This window comes from Vipera berus (assembly GCF_964194415.1).
Source record: "Vipera berus genome assembly, chromosome: 11".
Taxonomy (NCBI): Eukaryota; Metazoa; Chordata; class Lepidosauria; order Squamata; family Viperidae; genus Vipera; species Vipera berus.
In genome coordinates, this window is record NC_138214.1 from 19,001,644 (window position 1) to 19,017,981 (window position 16,338).

The 16,338-nt window shown below is 43.3% G+C and overlaps 1 protein-coding gene across 3 annotated transcripts; it reads left to right on the plus strand.

Annotated features, from left to right (window-relative positions):
• Positions 1-292: 292 nt before the first annotated feature.
• Positions 293-11,935, plus strand: YIPF6 (Yip1 domain family member 6). Of its 3 annotated transcripts, none has more exons than XR_014027589.1 (8): positions 293-410; positions 1,166-1,294; positions 1,928-2,006; positions 2,183-2,225; positions 2,861-2,986; positions 4,614-4,771; positions 7,612-8,541; positions 10,283-11,935. XR_014027589.1 is itself a non-coding variant. In XM_081336636.1 (8 exons), the coding sequence occupies exons 1-7, from the start codon at positions 339-341 to the stop codon at positions 7,725-7,727; spliced, it is 723 nt and encodes a 240-aa protein (XP_081192762.1). In that variant the 5' UTR covers positions 293-338; the 3' UTR covers positions 7,728-7,732; positions 10,283-11,935. The 3 variants fall into 3 exon arrangements, 2 of the variants coding, with proteins under 2 accessions (XP_081192762.1, XP_081192761.1); XM_081336636.1 differs by having other exon boundaries at positions 7,612-7,732; XM_081336635.1 differs by lacking the exon at positions 10,283-11,935 and having other exon boundaries at positions 7,612-8,780.
• Positions 11,936-16,338: the final 4,403 nt, after the last annotated feature.

A 16,338-nucleotide genomic window follows, 5' to 3' on the forward strand; every position in this document is an offset into this window, starting at 1 on the left:
GAGGACTACCTGCCCTAGCGAAGCGGGGGAGGGGGGGCTTTCTAGCCTCGTCCTGGGCAGCCGGGATGGCGCCGGACCCTGAGCGGCTGCCCGATTCGCAGCTGGGCCTCCGGGCTGCGCCGCTGTTGCCAGGCCGACTGGGGAGGCCTTTCCGGCGCCCAAACGCGGGGAGTCCCCGGATTCCCCTCGGTTTTGCATGACGTCACGCCCCGCCCCCGGGGCCGCCTCCTGGCCTCGCGTCGTGCGTTTGGAGGAACCCCGCCCATTGACGTCATCTCGGCGACGTCGCGCGGCGACGACGCCGTCTCCACGTCGGCGGTCCACAACCGCGGTTCGAGATGGCGACGGCGGCGGCGGCGGCGGCGGCTGACGGAGACACGGCGGCGGCCGACGGAGCCACGAAGCCGCTGGTAGGAGAAGGGGCGGCGGGGCCCGCGAAGCTGCCGGCCGTTCCGAGCGTGGTCCCGAGCGGCCAGGCGGAGAGCCGGGCCTTGCGGCGCCGTCGCTCCAGGCAGCGCCTGCCGTGCAGCCCCGTCCGAGGCGGCGTCGCCCGAGCCTCCGGAGGCAGCCCCGCTGATTGGGGCTGGAAGCGGCTGGTTGGGAGGCTGAGTTTCCGCCTTCTCTCCCCTCCGCCGTTTTAGGTTCTGTGTGAATAGGGTTGAAAAGGCGGCTTCCTCCTATCTTGGAAATTAGTTGGAGAACAGACTAGCAGCGCACAGAACCTTCTGAATAAAAGACGTTGAGATTCAACGCGTCTTTAATTCTGAGATACTGTAATTCATCTCCCCAAAATCTTCTTTGACCTGTTCATATCCCTCTCTGTAATATGCGGGTGGGAGTGAATATCTGAATTCAGATATGAAAGTAAGAAGTGCATAAAATCATATAGAAATCAAAGCATTCTGATACCACAGTGGCTGTAACGACTCTTGCCATCAGGATTTAGACTTGTTTTAGATCCATTCCAACTGAAATAAAGTCACTTCAGGTCACTTCATGTTTGGGATGCTTAAATGTCAAGATATTCTGCATGCTTCTGGTTATATTTCCCATTATCTGGGATTGATCAGGTACAAAATATTTCCAAATGCAAATACTCCTGTGCTGTTTATTAATTGCTTGGTAGATATAGTTGAGTAAATGTTTTTAAACCTTGTATAAACAGTTTGCAGGTCTTGCAGATGTGTCAATATCAGAAGATATCCCTGTAGAAGGAGAAATTACTGTTCCAGTGGGATCTAATACCCCAGACGAAGACTATTCCACATTAGATGAACCAGTAAAAGAGACAGTCGTAAGTGTCTTGGTGAAGGGAAGAGATTTCCATCAGATTTATCTTGGTGTACTTGGCAATAAAGTGCAAAAATAAGTCATCCAAGGATATAAACATTGGATGATTTTGATAAATCAGTTTATTGTGGTAATATTAATGAAGCCATTAAAAAGAGCTTCAGTTGCTTTGTGCCAGATTACAGTTATCCTGTTTACAGTTATTTTTTTGTACAATTTTTCTCCTACCTGCATTAATTTGCTCTCATAAGCAATATTTTAAGTAGTACAAAAATCATTTTCAAACTCAGTACAATATTCCAAGAAATCTCAAGCTTTCAGAGCTGGGATTAGAATATTGTGTTGAGTTTGAAGATGTATTTGCATATTGTTAATTACTGTAGTTTAAAAGTAATTCATTTGAGGTATCAATCGTACTTTTAATTAATCAGTTAGCAGGATTGAATAAGAAGCTGGGGGAGTGAAATCCCCAGATTTGGGGAAATTGGAATCTCTATGTTTAAATTATTTTTTTTACCAGTACTAGAAGCAAGAAAAGAGAAATTCACTTCAGTCATGGCAATTAGCATTGCTATAATTTATGTAAATGTATCTTATCTAAATTTGTTTTTGACTGAACTTTCATTGAATTTTTCAGATGCGAGATTTAAAAGCAGTTGGAAAGAAATTTGTCCATGTCATGTATCCCAAAAAAAGCAGCGCCCTCCTCAGAGACTGTAGGTGCCAGAATTAATGTTGAAAAGCTTAAACTGTGCTAAATTCTGTGAACGCATATTTGCCTCAAAATAGAGTATAACACAAGAGGGAGGGAGGAACTTTAAAAATAACCATTTGGGGTTATAAATTCTGCATTCCCTTGTAGAAATTATCTGTATGATTTATTTATTTACAGGGGATCTTTGGGGTCCATTAATCCTATGTGTTTTACTTGCACTGTAAGTACTTATATTATTTCCCCTTCCCCCAACTTAATGCTCTAAAATTGTGTTGTTCACTGGCAAAATATAAATGCAATGCAGTAATTTATATTACAAATTCCGAGGGAGCGCCATTCCAAGAACCAAATGTATGGGCTTGATTTAATAAATATGCATATGAATATTGAAATCTCTACATTGCATAAGAGCCTGCACTTCATTCTTCCTGTGCTGAACATTTTAATTACAGATCTTATAACCCATTTTTCTTTTATAAACCCACCAATTTTTAAGCTTCTATGCTAATGGCCTTAGTCCAGGGGATGGGACAATCAAGTGGAGCAGGCTTCTACCACAGTTTTTATTAAATACTTCTGTCCCATATTTTTTGTCTGAGAAGGATACTCAGACTACCATGAAGAGAAATAAAACGTGGCACAATAGTAAATAAAGATTATGCTATTGTCCGACCAGATTGCTAAAACATTCTTAGGTGTCTAGATAACGTATGCCAGGATAATTCAGTTTAGCTGCAGTAGGTTGTCCCAATCCTACCCTATAGGTACTGACACATTTGTAATGGGAAAGAGAAACCCTAATAAATCAGAAAAGAGGTATCTGCTGTTTTGTCCTAATCCATTTCTCTTCTTTAGAATGCTTCAGGGAGGAGCAGCAGATAGTACAGAAGACAGAGGCCCTCAGTTTGCAGAAGTCTTTGTTATCATCTGGTTTGGAGCAGTTGTCATAACACTAAATTCCAAGCTCCTTGGAGGAACCATGTAAGAGACCTGTGGAGCTGTCTTCTGGGGTGGGGGAAGAGTTGGACTACCTTGGTGATTCACCAGATGACCTGTTGCTTTATAATTGAGGGGCAGAAAATTTGTGCTTTAGGATGATAAAATGGCATACCTGACGGGCAATTTCTGGTCTTGGGAAGAAGACTTTTTTTATTCAGAATTTTTGAATTCACTATTTTATTTAAAAGAACAACAATAGATCAGTAGCATGCTCTTGAGAGCAGGGGCTCTGGAGCCCCAAAAGATATAAGTTGGGGCATGCATGTAGCCTAAGGATCCTGCCCTTTTAACCAGGCCCTTTTAAACAGCCTACATCAGTGATGGTGAACCTTTAGCGACCGAGTGCCCAAACTGCAACCCAAAACCCACTTATGTATCATCAGCTGCCAGGTGGGCAGGGCCAATTGGGTGGGTGTTGACCCATTGAGTGGGCGTGGCTGCGGTGGTAACAGCAGACTGGGTGGGACTAAAAAGTTCAATCAATTCCAACTGCGAGATTTTTTTTCCCATGAGAAGTTAGAATTGATTGATTGAACCTTTTTTTTTTGCACATGGCAGCGGCGGCCTAAAGCAAAAAGATTTATAAAACCCAGCTGAAGGCCTAGGACTGGGGCGACGGTACGCATGCCCACAGAGAGGGCTCTGTGTGCCACTTGTGGCACGCATCCCATTGGTTCGCTACCGCAGACTTAGGATTACGTCACCATGAACTCAGAGACCAAATTGGACATTGCCAACAAATTCGGAGTGCTTGGGTATGGTTAGGAGGACACTTACTTTTCTAGGCTGCCCTATCTATGTTTCCTGGTAAAATATATGGGAAAATCCCATTCAAGGAAAATTCTACTTATGTTTAGGGTTAGGTCACCATGAACTCAGTGAGCAAAATGGACATCGCCAACAAATTCGGAATGCTTGGATATGGTTAGGAGGGCACTTAGTTTTCTAGGCTGCCCTATCATCTTTCCTGGTAAAATACATGGGAAAATCCCATTGGAAGAAAGTTCCACTTAGGGTTAAGGTTAGGTCACCATGAACTCATAGAGCAAAATGGACATCGCCAACAAATTCGGAGTGCTTGGGTATGGTTAGGAAGCTGACTTTTCTAGGCTGCCCTATCTATGTTTCCTGGTAAAATATATGGGAAAATCCCATTCAAGGAAAATTCTACTTATGTTTAGGGTTAGGTCACCATGAACTTGGTGAGCAAAATCAACATCGCCAACAAATTTGGAGTGCTTGGGTATGGTTAGGAAGGCACTGACTTTTCTAGCCTGCTGTATCTTATCTTTTCTGGTAAATTACATGGGAAAATCCCATTCAAGCAAAATTCCACTTACATGTTAATTTAAACATCTTAATTTTTAAAACAGCCTTTAAACATTTTAATTTTTAAAATGTTATTTTCCTGCTACTAGCTTGCTCATCAAGGAGAAAGCTAAAACAATTGATTTTGTGAAGCTTTCTAAAATCTTTTAATGACGGGCAGGTGGATAGCAGACAGCTTAGGGCCCATTTTGTCTGGCTGTAGTTGTGTAGTTCTCTACCCCTTTTTCTCTCCCATCTCTGCACATTATCATTTATCAAGACTTCTCTCTTTTTTGTCCAGATCTTTCTTTCAGAGCCTTTGTGTCCTGGGCTACTGCATCCTGCCACTCACCGTGGCTCTTTTAGTGTGCAGGCTTGTACTAATAGCAAACAGTGGGACTGCTGGCTTCATTGTGCGTCTTTTAGTCGTAGTAACAATGTTTGGCTGGTCAACTTTAGGTAAGTTGGAAATGGAAAGCAGCCAGAACTATCTACATACATGAGAACGAGCACCACTGGGTCCTCCCTGAGTTCATATGCATACCATAATCCCAGCACTTGTGTTGATCAGAATTTTGTGGGTTGCATTACACATTTTGTTTAAAAAAAACAGGAGTAGCAGAAAATGAGTTCACTAACTGTAGCATATGCAGTGTAGGAGGAGCGCCGTGTTAGTTTATAATAGCTAGAAATTGGAAAGAACACCTTTCCTGGCTAACGTTATTAAAACGCATAAACTTTTGAGAGCTATAATTCACTTCATAAAATGCATGAAGTAGATGACTAAGATTGGGGTGTGGTAGACATGCAGAAGGGACGTGGCTCAGTGGGTTAGGACGCTGAGCTTGTCGATCAGAAGGTTGGCAGTTTGGTGGGTTGAATCCCGAGTGCCACGTAACAGAGTGAGCGCCTGTTACTCGTCCCAGCTTCTGCCAATCTAGCAGTTCGAAAGCACGTAAAAATGCAAGTAGAAAAATAGGGACCACTATGGTGGGAAGGTAACAGCGTTCCGTGCGCCTTTGGCGTCTAGTCATGCCGGCCACATGACCACGGAGACGTCCTCGGACAAGATCTGGCTCTTTAGCTTTGAAACAGAGATGAGCACCGGCCCCTAGAGTCAGAAACGACTAGCACACATGTGCGGGGGAACCTTTACCTTTAGACATGCAGAACTGAGGGGAAGGTGGTTGGTTATGCAGATTACAGACAAGCAGTGAGGAAGGAAACAATCACAGAACACCAAGAAAGAAACCAGATCCCCACAAAAACTGCCAGGGCAAGCTACTTTATATACTGAGGCAGAGAATCCCACATTTACTTAGTTGAAAAATAAAATGTCTACAAGGAAACGGCCAAGCTCAGAGAATACCAAGAACTCCAGGACAAACTTGGCATAAAAGAATTAATGAACAAAAGTTTGACACGAGGACTCAGGATAAGGATAAAGTAATACCAGAGCATTTGTACCTCCCAAGATAGACTTGAAGTTCTCAGAGCATCCTTTTGGGGGAGGGGGGAAAGATGGTACCAGACACCTGATTTTGAACACTATTGCCCTTGAGGCTTTCTTTCCAAAAAAGATCCTTGTCCTGGGAAGAATTGTTTGCTGGGATCAAGAATTCTATGGACTTTGGGGTTTATTTATATTTCCTGATACGAGCAAATACGTTAATGTTAATTGAATAATAAAAGGAATGAAATGTATACCCTTCTTGCTTTCTATTATTATCAATTAGGTTATCCGGATTATGATTTTGCATACATATTTCCATCCCGTTTGACTTGTTTAATTGTAGAAGCACAATTCCCTTTTTCAGTCTAAAAGAGAGGGGGTGCTACAGATCAGGGACGAACTGCTTTTTCGCTTGAGGTCTGCCTGGATGGCCGAGCTGGGCTGGAGGAGGCACAGAGCCTCTTCTGCATTTCCACTTTGCCTGCTTCATTAGCAGACCCGGTTTTTCTCTTTGCTCTCAGTTTTCAAGCAGGATTGTAAGGAGGAAAGGAGCTGAGTTCAGGCTTTTTCCCAACAACCCCTTGCAGATTGCTGCTTCCAACTGCAATTGGAATAAGTGAACCTGATTTTTTTAAAGTAGAAGTTGAGATTTTTAGTTTAATGAACTGGTAGCTCATTGGTATAAGAACAATCCATATTGTTTTACATATCTTATTCTAAAAACATTTTGTTGTTTTTGCTTTGGGAAGCTTTCCTTAGTTGTTAAACTTCTGAAGGAAACAAAGGTATTTACTGTATATATAATCCTGCCAATTCGGTATGAGTTCAGGGTGGCTTCTACAGGAACCTCGTTTTATTCCTGTAGCCACTCTTGCGAGGCAGGCTGGGCCAAGAGAGGGACTGGCCTAGGTCTCCCTTCGGCTTTCTAAGGCTGAGGGGGCACCTCAATCTGGATCTACTCGGTACTAATCCACCTTTAATCAGTACATCACACTGTTTTTCAAAATTAATTAAAATTACACAAGCATTAATATTCCATTGAAATGCTGAACGGCTATCCAGCTTAATTTACAGCCTTGATATTTGGTTTTTGTAATGATAATGCCAGTTGGTCTCGTGCAGGGCTGGGCATCCTTGGCTCTTTTATGACTCGTGGACTTCAACTCCCAGAATTTCTGATCCAACCCTGCTGGCTCGGGAATTCTGGGAGTTGATCCACAAGTCATAAAAGAGCCAAGGTTGCCCACCCCTGGTCTAGTGGTTAAGGCGCCCGCTAGAGGCGGGAGACTGTGAATTCAGGTCCGGCTGGGTGACCTTGGGCCAGTCCCTCTCTCTCTCAGCCCAAGCCACCTCACAGGGTTGATGTGGGGAAAAGAGGAGGGGGAAGATGTATTAGGTATGTTCGCTGCCTTGATTTATTTATAAAAATAATAAAGGCGGGATGCAAATAAATAACAAAATAAATGATTATTGTTTCCCACATTGGCTCTTGCTAATTCCATGAGGTAGACAGCCTTAGATTTTGGGAAGTCAGGAATCCTCCCAGCCTTTCATCCTTGCTCCCGGGGCTTGTGGAGGGGATGCCTTTCTGCTTGCCCCCTACCCCCCCTCCCCCAGCCAATCTGGGCAAGCTGCGCAAAAAGGCCGGGCAGGCCTCTCCTGGCACAGATCCACCCCACAAAAAGCAAGCATGGTAGTTTGTACTCTCCCTCGGGGAGGGAGGAGGCGAGGGCTGGCAAGGAGACCTGGTTTGGGTGGGTATGGATGTGAGGCTGATTTTATTTGATCTGTTGTATTCCCGGTGCCTGTTTTGCCAACATGAGCTCTTTGTTGTTTCTTTTCCCAGCCTCTACCGCCTTCCTGGCCGACAGCCAACCCCCCAACCGCAAAGCTCTCGTCGTCTACCCCATTTTCCTTTTCTACTTTGTCATCAGTTGGATGATCCTCACCTTTACGCCGTAGCGAAGGTGCTCTCAGCAAAGACGGCAAAACCGAACGAAGGCGTTTTTGTTGCTTTTCAATGAAAACCTTTCTCTGTGGTTGGCCGGCCTGCCTCTTGCTCTGTTTCTGCCAATATTTATAATGGATGTTGTGAAAAGGCTGGCAGGATCCATGTCGGAAACCACAAGCTTCTCTTACTCCTGTTTCTTTGAAGAGCGCTACTGATAGCTCCTTGCTGAGTTTTGTTTTCTGCTGATTCTGTGTCAGGAGAATGGCTGAATGTAACCCTATCTTGGCCATCAAGATTGTTGACGAAAGGAAACACTGACTATCTAGAGTTAACTGATTGATCAGAAGGCCACCCTTCTTTAGCAGAATACTATGTTACAGTTTCAAAACATTTGCTTTCTTGGGAAACGCTATCCAATTTCACTTATTGTCCAAAAACTAAAAGGGAACAAGTGCAGAAAGTCTTTTTCAGTGTTTTCATCCGTTTTTAGTTGTTCAAATCAGTGCCGTCTCTTCACTCCCTGCCCATTGGTTCAAAAGGTCTTGTGGAAGAAGACGAGAAAAAAGCCATTTGGCCCAGATCACCCACAAGAGATCTGGGATCTCTCTCTAATGCAGGAGAAAAAAATAAGTTGCCCCAGACTAGTCAGCAGTTACGTGTAGAGATGCAGAGTGGTTCTGGCACGGGAGGCTTTGATTCTGGAAACATGGAACACGCCGTTCAACGTCTGACCTCCGAGTGGAGCCTGGTCAGCTGCGTCAGATCTGGCACCCCGCCCCGTGTCTCTTATAGAATGACTTCTGAAAAGGGCCGTGGGTTTTCTCTGTGAGTTCTGGCTTTTTGATTGTGAAATGAGGAAACTATTTGTTTAGCAAGCTGAGCTTTTGGGGTTCTGCACGTCCATTGTGAAGGTTCTGGAAGAAGCTCTCGAAATGAAATTCTTTGTTCTTGTCTAGCCAGATGTAGGCGGTAGTTGACAGCTTATACGTGATTTAATTCTCATGGTGTAATTAGTACCTTATTTTGTATTATTACCTATTAAATTAATTTTATTTTGTTGCATACTTGTGGTTTTGAAGAGTAAAAACTGTTCTATCTATGTGTGTTTCTTACTGAACGTATCTGCTGTTTTTTCTTAACTATGAGTTTTACAGGCCCCTTTTTATTTTCTCCTAAAATTCCAGCTATTGGACTTTTGATTCTCTCAGTTAAATAAAGTCTGGGATAAATTGCTTTGTACTCCTTGCTCTGTTTGCCATCAAATGTAAAAAAGGGCAAGTTGATGTGGAATATTATTTCTATGCAAATGTAAAGGTATCTGCAGGGAGACTTAAAAGAACCTCTTTAAGGTTATTTCTGCTTATAACAAACTGAATTTAAATAATCTCTGTGTAAGGAAAGTTCTTTTTAAAATACTTGCTGTTTTTTCCAGAGGAATTTAAGAAAAGGGGCCCTACATATCCATTAAAATTAATTTTCCATGTGAAATTTTATTTCATATATCATTCTAATTGGACACAAATGTCAGCTTTATCCTTCTCTTGACTAATATAATATTGTTCCAGGTTTGGCCTGGAAATAAAACTTTACATGGTAATTTAGAGGTGAGATGGGCAGCATATACATTTAATAGTTTTCATTTGAGTCGGACTTAATTCCATCATTATGTCTGGGTGCTTACAAGGTAATTAAGTAGGTTTGTTGAAAAGGAAATCTCTTGGTCAAAACCAGGGGTAAGGATCCTACTTTCTTTTGACAACAGCAGCTTAAGCCAGTTTGGTTGCTTGAAAATATCTCCGCTCTTCCACATTAGGACAACTGGTATTGGAAAGGGACGCTGCTGTTGGTCTTCTGACTTGAATCTAGCATTCAAATGGCAATCACCCTTAAACTTATATGGCCCTCTCCAAGCAGTCAGCATATTGTCCAGAAAAATCTGGGTCCTCACTTGGCCGACCTCGGAAGGACGGAAGGCTGAGTCAACCTTGAGCCTCCTCAGGATTGGACTCCTAGCCTGCAATCCTGCATTCTAAGCACTGCGCCACCACGGCTCATTTGGAGTTTCATGGCAGAAGAATATCGCTTTGTAACCTCTGGTTGAGTTATGTCTTTAGGTTATTCTATTGAGACAATATGCTGTCTGTAAAAGTAGTCGATTAACCTGGAACAAAATAAGTTATTTGATGTAGTTAGTCCCACCCCTTTTGATAACATGATACATGACATGTAATATGGTGTAACCTTTTACATGCTTGTCACATCCAGTTGTGCTTTTTTCTTATTTTTTTCTAATGTTTCACTAAGAAATTTGCGATGTTGCGTTAACTAATCCTTATTTGCAATATGTTTCAGTTACTGTGGTGAGACCTACAGAGGTTTTTATTTATTTACCTTTTGCTGGTTACATAGCAGCCTGTCTTTTCCCCACTAATGCTTGTTTACAAATAGTAAATTCTCTGCTCTGGTGACTGACTTTGTAATAAGTTTTTTTCCCCTTAATATTGAGATTCAAAAAAATAATAGTTAAGATTATTCTTTTTTTCTCTCTCTTTTGTGACCAACCAAGAAACTGGGGTTGGAAAGTGTCAGTAAATGATCTGATGCTATTCCAGTGAAGCATCTGCAGCTGGCCAAGGCAGACCGAGGCGAAGTCCATAAACACAACATCTAATATGCAGAATGCTGCTGTCATCATCAACATCATTGAAATTTGTAAGACCGCTTAACACCGATGACACAGGGCAGTGTGAAGTAAAAACAATCATACAGTGCAATTTTACAAAATTATAGAATGTGGTTGATTGGTTTGGAGGTGATTGATACAGAAAGGGCAACGTTACGGGGTTCCATACATTTTAGTGATGTTCTTAACCGTCTGCCATGTCTACATATTGTTCATCCTGTGCTGCAGCCAAAGAGGCCAACTGACAATATTGGTGGTGTACACAATATAATTGCTAGTGTTTGTATTGGGGCAGGGCATAATATGTGTAAATTCTTTAATTGTTTTGTAAATGAATATTGACAGGCATATGCAGTATAAATCTATGTAGCTCACAAAGTCTTTCAACTGTCACTTCCAATCCTTAAAATACTACATTTTAAAATGCTATATAAGTAACTAAAACTATGGTATGAGTAGGAACTTTGACTGACTCACAGATTAGAATTGAAAAGTTGCTGGCATTTGAGACTACTTTTTAATAAACTACGAATAGGAATGATGCATTTCTAAGAAATTTTGAAATTGCAGGATGCTATATTTTAGCAGGGAGAGATGCAAGGACAGGTTTTGGATGAAATATATATTTAATAAAGTGTCAATCCTAACATTCTTTCATCATCTTAATATAAAAGGCATCATTTTACATGTTTCTGTATTAGAACTAAAAGAACTAAAACATATCAAGGAAACCCTCAAAAAGTGTGGCTGTCCCAAGTGGACCTTCATCAAATCCCAAAAAAGACCCAGCAGGAGCCCCTCCATAACAGAGGAGAACAATAAACAAAGCAATGTTGTCATTCGATACGTTGCAGGAATATCTGAAAAGCTGAGGAGGATCTTCAGACAACATAACACGTGCACACTTCAAATACACTAAGGCAGAAGCTTGTCCACCCCAAGGATAAAACACCCAGACACAAACTGAGCAACCTGGTATATGTAATACAATGCAGTGAGCCATGTGCAGGTCTGTACATTGGAGAAACAAAACAACCACTTCACAAACGCCTGGCACAACATAGCGGAACAAACCCATCAGGACAAGATTCAGCCGTCCATCTGCATTTAAAAGAGAAAGGCCACTCTTGAAGACAGCAAAGTCCACATTTTGGACAGAGGATACCGCTGGTTTGAAAGGGGCCAAAGAGGCCATCTATGTCAAAACTGAACAGTTCTCCCTCAACAGAGGGGGAGGGATACAACATCACCTATCCCCAGTCTACAACACAGTCCTTTCAGCAGTTCCAAAGAGGCTCCACACCAGAGGTCTTCAAACTCGGCCCTTGAGGAATTCTGGGAGTTGAAGTCCACAAGTCATAAAAGGGCCAGTTTGAAGACTCCTGCTCCACACCCACTTGCACTATTCGGGTGATCCTGAGGACACTAAAAGAATGCAAATGACCAGCTGTCTACAAGGAGTATAAATCCTTCCATTTCCCCCCCCCCCGCCCCCCCATTCAGTCAGAGCTGAAAAAGCTGCTTGGATGAGAAGCGAAACATCTTCAAAGAAAAACAAGTCCAGTTGCATCTTGAAAAAGCACATTTGGGATAACTGTGACCTGGATGACTGAGAATATAGACTTCAAAAGTTCTTGTTTTTTGTTTTGTTTTCTTTTTGACATTTTTTTTAGATAATATCCCTTTGAGAGCCAGCTTGGTGGAGTTTTAAGGCAACAGGTGGAAACTGGGAGAGTGTGTTCTAGTGGCACCTTAGTCACAAAGCCAGCTGGGTGACCTCGGGCCAGTCACTGTCTGCCCTAGGAAGAAGGCAACGGCAAGCCACTTCTGGAAAACTTGACAAGGAAACTGCGGAGACCTAGAATCAAAAACTGTCTCAAGACCCTCCTCCCACCTGGTTGGAGGCTCCTTCCAGGGTTTCTTTCAAAGCTCTGCTATCTGGCATTTTCAGGATGAGCCTTGTTTGTTCACCCAGGAATGCCGCTTATCCTGAAGTAGAAGGGCTTCCAGACAGGAGGCCATTTTGCTTCTGTTCTCCTGTCTGTGAAGAAAGATGAAAAAACAAAAAACCCGTGGGAGGTTATAAATGGAAGCTGATGTCATTTGAGACAGGTCTAGTTTTATGAAATCGGGAGAACCAGATAAAGCATTTTCTTTCTTTGGCAGCTAATAGAAAACATGAAAAGAAGGCTACTTCCTGTGCAAATGCATCTCCTCTTTTCAGTTCTAGTTTTGCACTAGGGAATTTGCCCAGTCACTTCAGTCAAGGCTCCACCACCTGGGATGCAGGAGAAGGCCTCACTTGAGCGGCGCCAGGGAAGGGAAGGGAACTACTGTATATTTGGGGAAATGGCAAAAACATGTCTTTCATTTAGCTTTTAAATGTTGATTTACTGCATTGTAAACAGGAGATAGGCGATATTTACAACACAGTCCTTTCAGCAATCCCGAGAAGATTCTACACAGGCTTGTGCTCTGATTCAGGTGACTTTGAGGATACAGTTAAACTCCCAACTCCTCAACAACTGTCACAGGGCTAATGACCGGCTGACTGCGAAGAAAATCAATCCTTCCATTCCCCACCAGCCAGTTAGAACTGAAGAAGCTTCCTGGATGAGAAGTCAAACATTTTCAAAAGAGAGAAACCAAGAAAGTCCAGTTGTCTTTTTTGGGGGGAAAAGCACCTGTGGGACAACCATGACCTGGATGATTGAGAATCTCCCTAGCCATATCTGTGGGAAGGCTAATTTCTCCCTCATTTGGGGAAATCCCCTCCTTTTAGCTCTTTGTTTCCATGCTTCTGTGAAAAGCTGCATTGGCCAATACTTTCTAGCCAACACCCCACAACCCCCAGCAGAGCCTGGAAACATTTGGACAGTAGTCATCCTTAGTTCATATTTCACTTTTATCATGTGATCACACATGCATATATGTGCACATGTACACGTGCACATACTTGGGGGAGTTGCCCAGGCTGCAAACTCTGTCCCCCATGTGGGGCTCTCCTAATACTGCCTGTTCACCAGGCTGGCTGACTGGCCAGAGCAGGCAGCTTTCTTCTGCCTGGATTCTCATCCCGCACAGCAGCTTTGTGTAAGAGAAGCGTGGCTGACAGCCGGATGTGACCCACTTGGTGCCAGTCAGTTTGTGCCTGGGAAACATTCCTTTCTGGTCCTGGTTTGCTTCCCGCATGGGGAAATGGTTTTTCCAAGTGGGTATTTTTCAAATGGAATTTCTCTGCCTGTCACACAGAGAAAAACAAATGACATGTCTGTGTTGTTTGGAAGACATTTGAACACCAACACTGGGCATCGTTTTATACCCGAATTCTTAAAAAATAGCTGAGTTTGAATCAGTTTATTACAGCCTTAAGGCCAGATGCAATAACACTCATATAAATCTTTCTTTTAAAAATGATTTGAAATTGTCCTTCAGCCATCTTCCTTCAAAGAGAAGTCCAGAAAATGGCATTCAAACACTGCCTCGTCCCATGAGGGCAGCAATTCCCAAAGGATTCCCACCAACCCACTCACATTCTTTCTGCCTCCCCTTCCTAATTTTCAGCGTATTATGCCTTTTGCAAAAAATTATACTGTATGTTTAAATATAAAACTGATCATTTGCTTAGAGGGGACCTATTCAAAGGCAAAAGCATCATTTCTCATTTTGTTTAAAATGTGATGCAATGTCGGCATTTTGGTATTGGACCTTTTTCACAATAGTTCTAATCACCAGCCAGATTTTTGCCTTCATGATCCTTCTCTCCTTTGGGCTATAATTAACAGGATGTTGCTTGCCTGCTTGTTGTTTTTGAGATGATTATGTTGAAGTGGAAATCCCCAGAAGATACATTCTTAATCAAGGTTCTTGAGGTAGAGTCCATAGTAAGACTTTGACCTCAGGAACTAGGAGGCAGAGTGAGGCCAGTTTCCACTAGTGCAGAAACAAGGCCACTTGCAAGTTGAATCTTGCCAAATAAAACCCAGATGAGTGAATGGACCACAAGGGTCCAGAACCATTTTTAAACTGTAATGGAGTCCGACATGTGAGAACAACAGTTAAGACAAGAGCACCACCTCGGTTTTCTACTCTGCCATGAGACTCCAGTTCCTGTGACTGAGAGGCAGCTTTCTCAGGAGTTGTGGATGCCTGTCATTGTGAGGGATCGATTCTTACATTTTGCCCCTCACACAAGAAGGGATTGACATCTACAGGAAGTGCTTGCAGAGTAGCAGGTAGTCCATTAAACTGGTAGCATTACTGACCAGCTTCAGGATAAAACTAATCCTATGTGCAAAGCCCACTATTGATGTTCTAATTCAGCTGGATTTTGTTAACAGAAAATAAGGACGGGAAAGGATTCCCCAATGAAAATGTGCAGTCAAAAGTGATCTGATCCAAGTCAGACTTTTTGCACAGTCAACATCAGAATGCCCCGATGTTCTCTCTTCTCTTCTCCAGAAAAAGCGGAGCAAATAAGGTCCGAAACGGAGATCAGACTGAAAGATGTGCGTCTCCAAGACTGGTGTGTTTGTGCAAACAGGTTGTACACAGACCCATTTGCTGCCCCCTTTCCCTTCCATCTAGCTGCAGCCATCTTCTTGTAGCTGAGTGGGAAGACCAGTTTCTCAGTGCTGAGTGGGAAGACCAGTTTCTGGCAGGAGATCCTACTCCAAGGAATATTCCCTGTTCCTTCCTATTTGGTGGTGGAAAGTGAGGCACCCCATTGATCATTTGGTGCAAAGAGAAAGCAGGACGAGGGGGCAGTCCCACAGGTGCTTTCCTGTTCACTCTTCCAGGAACGGGGCACAGGGAGTAGGGAAGGAGACGGACTCTCTAGGGGAATTCCTGCAAGACTTTGCCGCCCCCTCCCTCCCAACTTCTGCTCTGGGCAAGAACTACATTTTTTCTATGTTTAAACAGCCACATATGTGTGATTCAAAAACTTATCACCACTCATCTGGATTGCTGCTGTCTGCTGTGGGAGAAGTTGCCTTTGAAGTCTACTTGGAAGTTGTAACCGGTGCAGAATTATCACGGTTTGTGTATTCAAGATCAGGGGAATATTTAATTGTCTTCTGAGTGAAGTTCAGAGCGCTGGTTTTCTCATATAAAGCTTTACATGGCTTCGCAGGGCGTTCTTGGCACAGAAGCCACCTGCTGAATTGGTCATGTGTCCATGTTGCCAACACCTTTTAATGGCTCCCAGGCCATTAGGGTGAAGGGATGGGGGGCTTCCACACAAGTTTTTCAGCTGCAGCTTCCTTGAAATGGGACAACCTTCTTCTGGAAATTGGTCTAGAGCAGGGGTAGGCAACCTTGGCTCTTTTATGACTTGTGGACTTCAACTCCCAGAATTCCTGGGAGTTGAAGTCCACGAGTCATAAAAGAGCCAAGGTTGCCCACCCCTGGTCTAGAGATTCCAAAAGCTTCTAAAATCTGAGTTGTTCTGGGAGCACTTCAAGGAATAAATTGTGTGTGTTGTATTATTTTAGAATGACTTTTTAAGCTTTATTCCATCTTTATAACGTTTTGTTTTTATGATGTAAACTTCTGGGAGTTATTTTGGATGTCATCAGTTGACATCAGTTGACATCAATTCGTCCAACGACCGTTCAAAGTTATGCAGCGCTGGAAAAGTGGACGTGCAACGGTCTTCAAAGTTCTGACTATTCCAGCTCCGCATGATGTTGACCATGCCCTGAGTGCCCAGTGCCCGGCTCACAACTGCAATATTGAAGGGGAACTGCAGCCCTGGCAAAGCCATTTGCCACCTTCCCCAATAGCTTCCCACAAGGAAATCGATGGGGGAGCTGGCAGGGAAGGCCACAAGTCCCTCTTGTAAATCTCTCCCACTTTCTCTCCCACCCAGCAGCACCTCCAGCCTGCACTGCCCCTTCCAGTCCCCCATACTTGCGTGTGACCCCATGCTCCTTCCC

Excerpts from the sequence above, each read along its gene's own strand:
- YIPF6 (XM_081336636.1), top strand. The coding sequence starts at position 339 with ATGGCGACGGCGGCGGCGGCGGCGGCGGCTGACGGAGACACGGCGGCG. Across the intron at positions 411-1,165 it reads ACGGAGCCACGAAGCCGCTG|TTTGCAGGTCTTGCAGATGT; the intron begins GTAGGAGAAGGG and ends TTGTATAAACAG. Across the intron at positions 2,007-2,182 it reads CAGCGCCCTCCTCAGAGACT|GGGATCTTTGGGGTCCATTA; the intron begins GTAGGTGCCAGA and ends ATTTATTTACAG.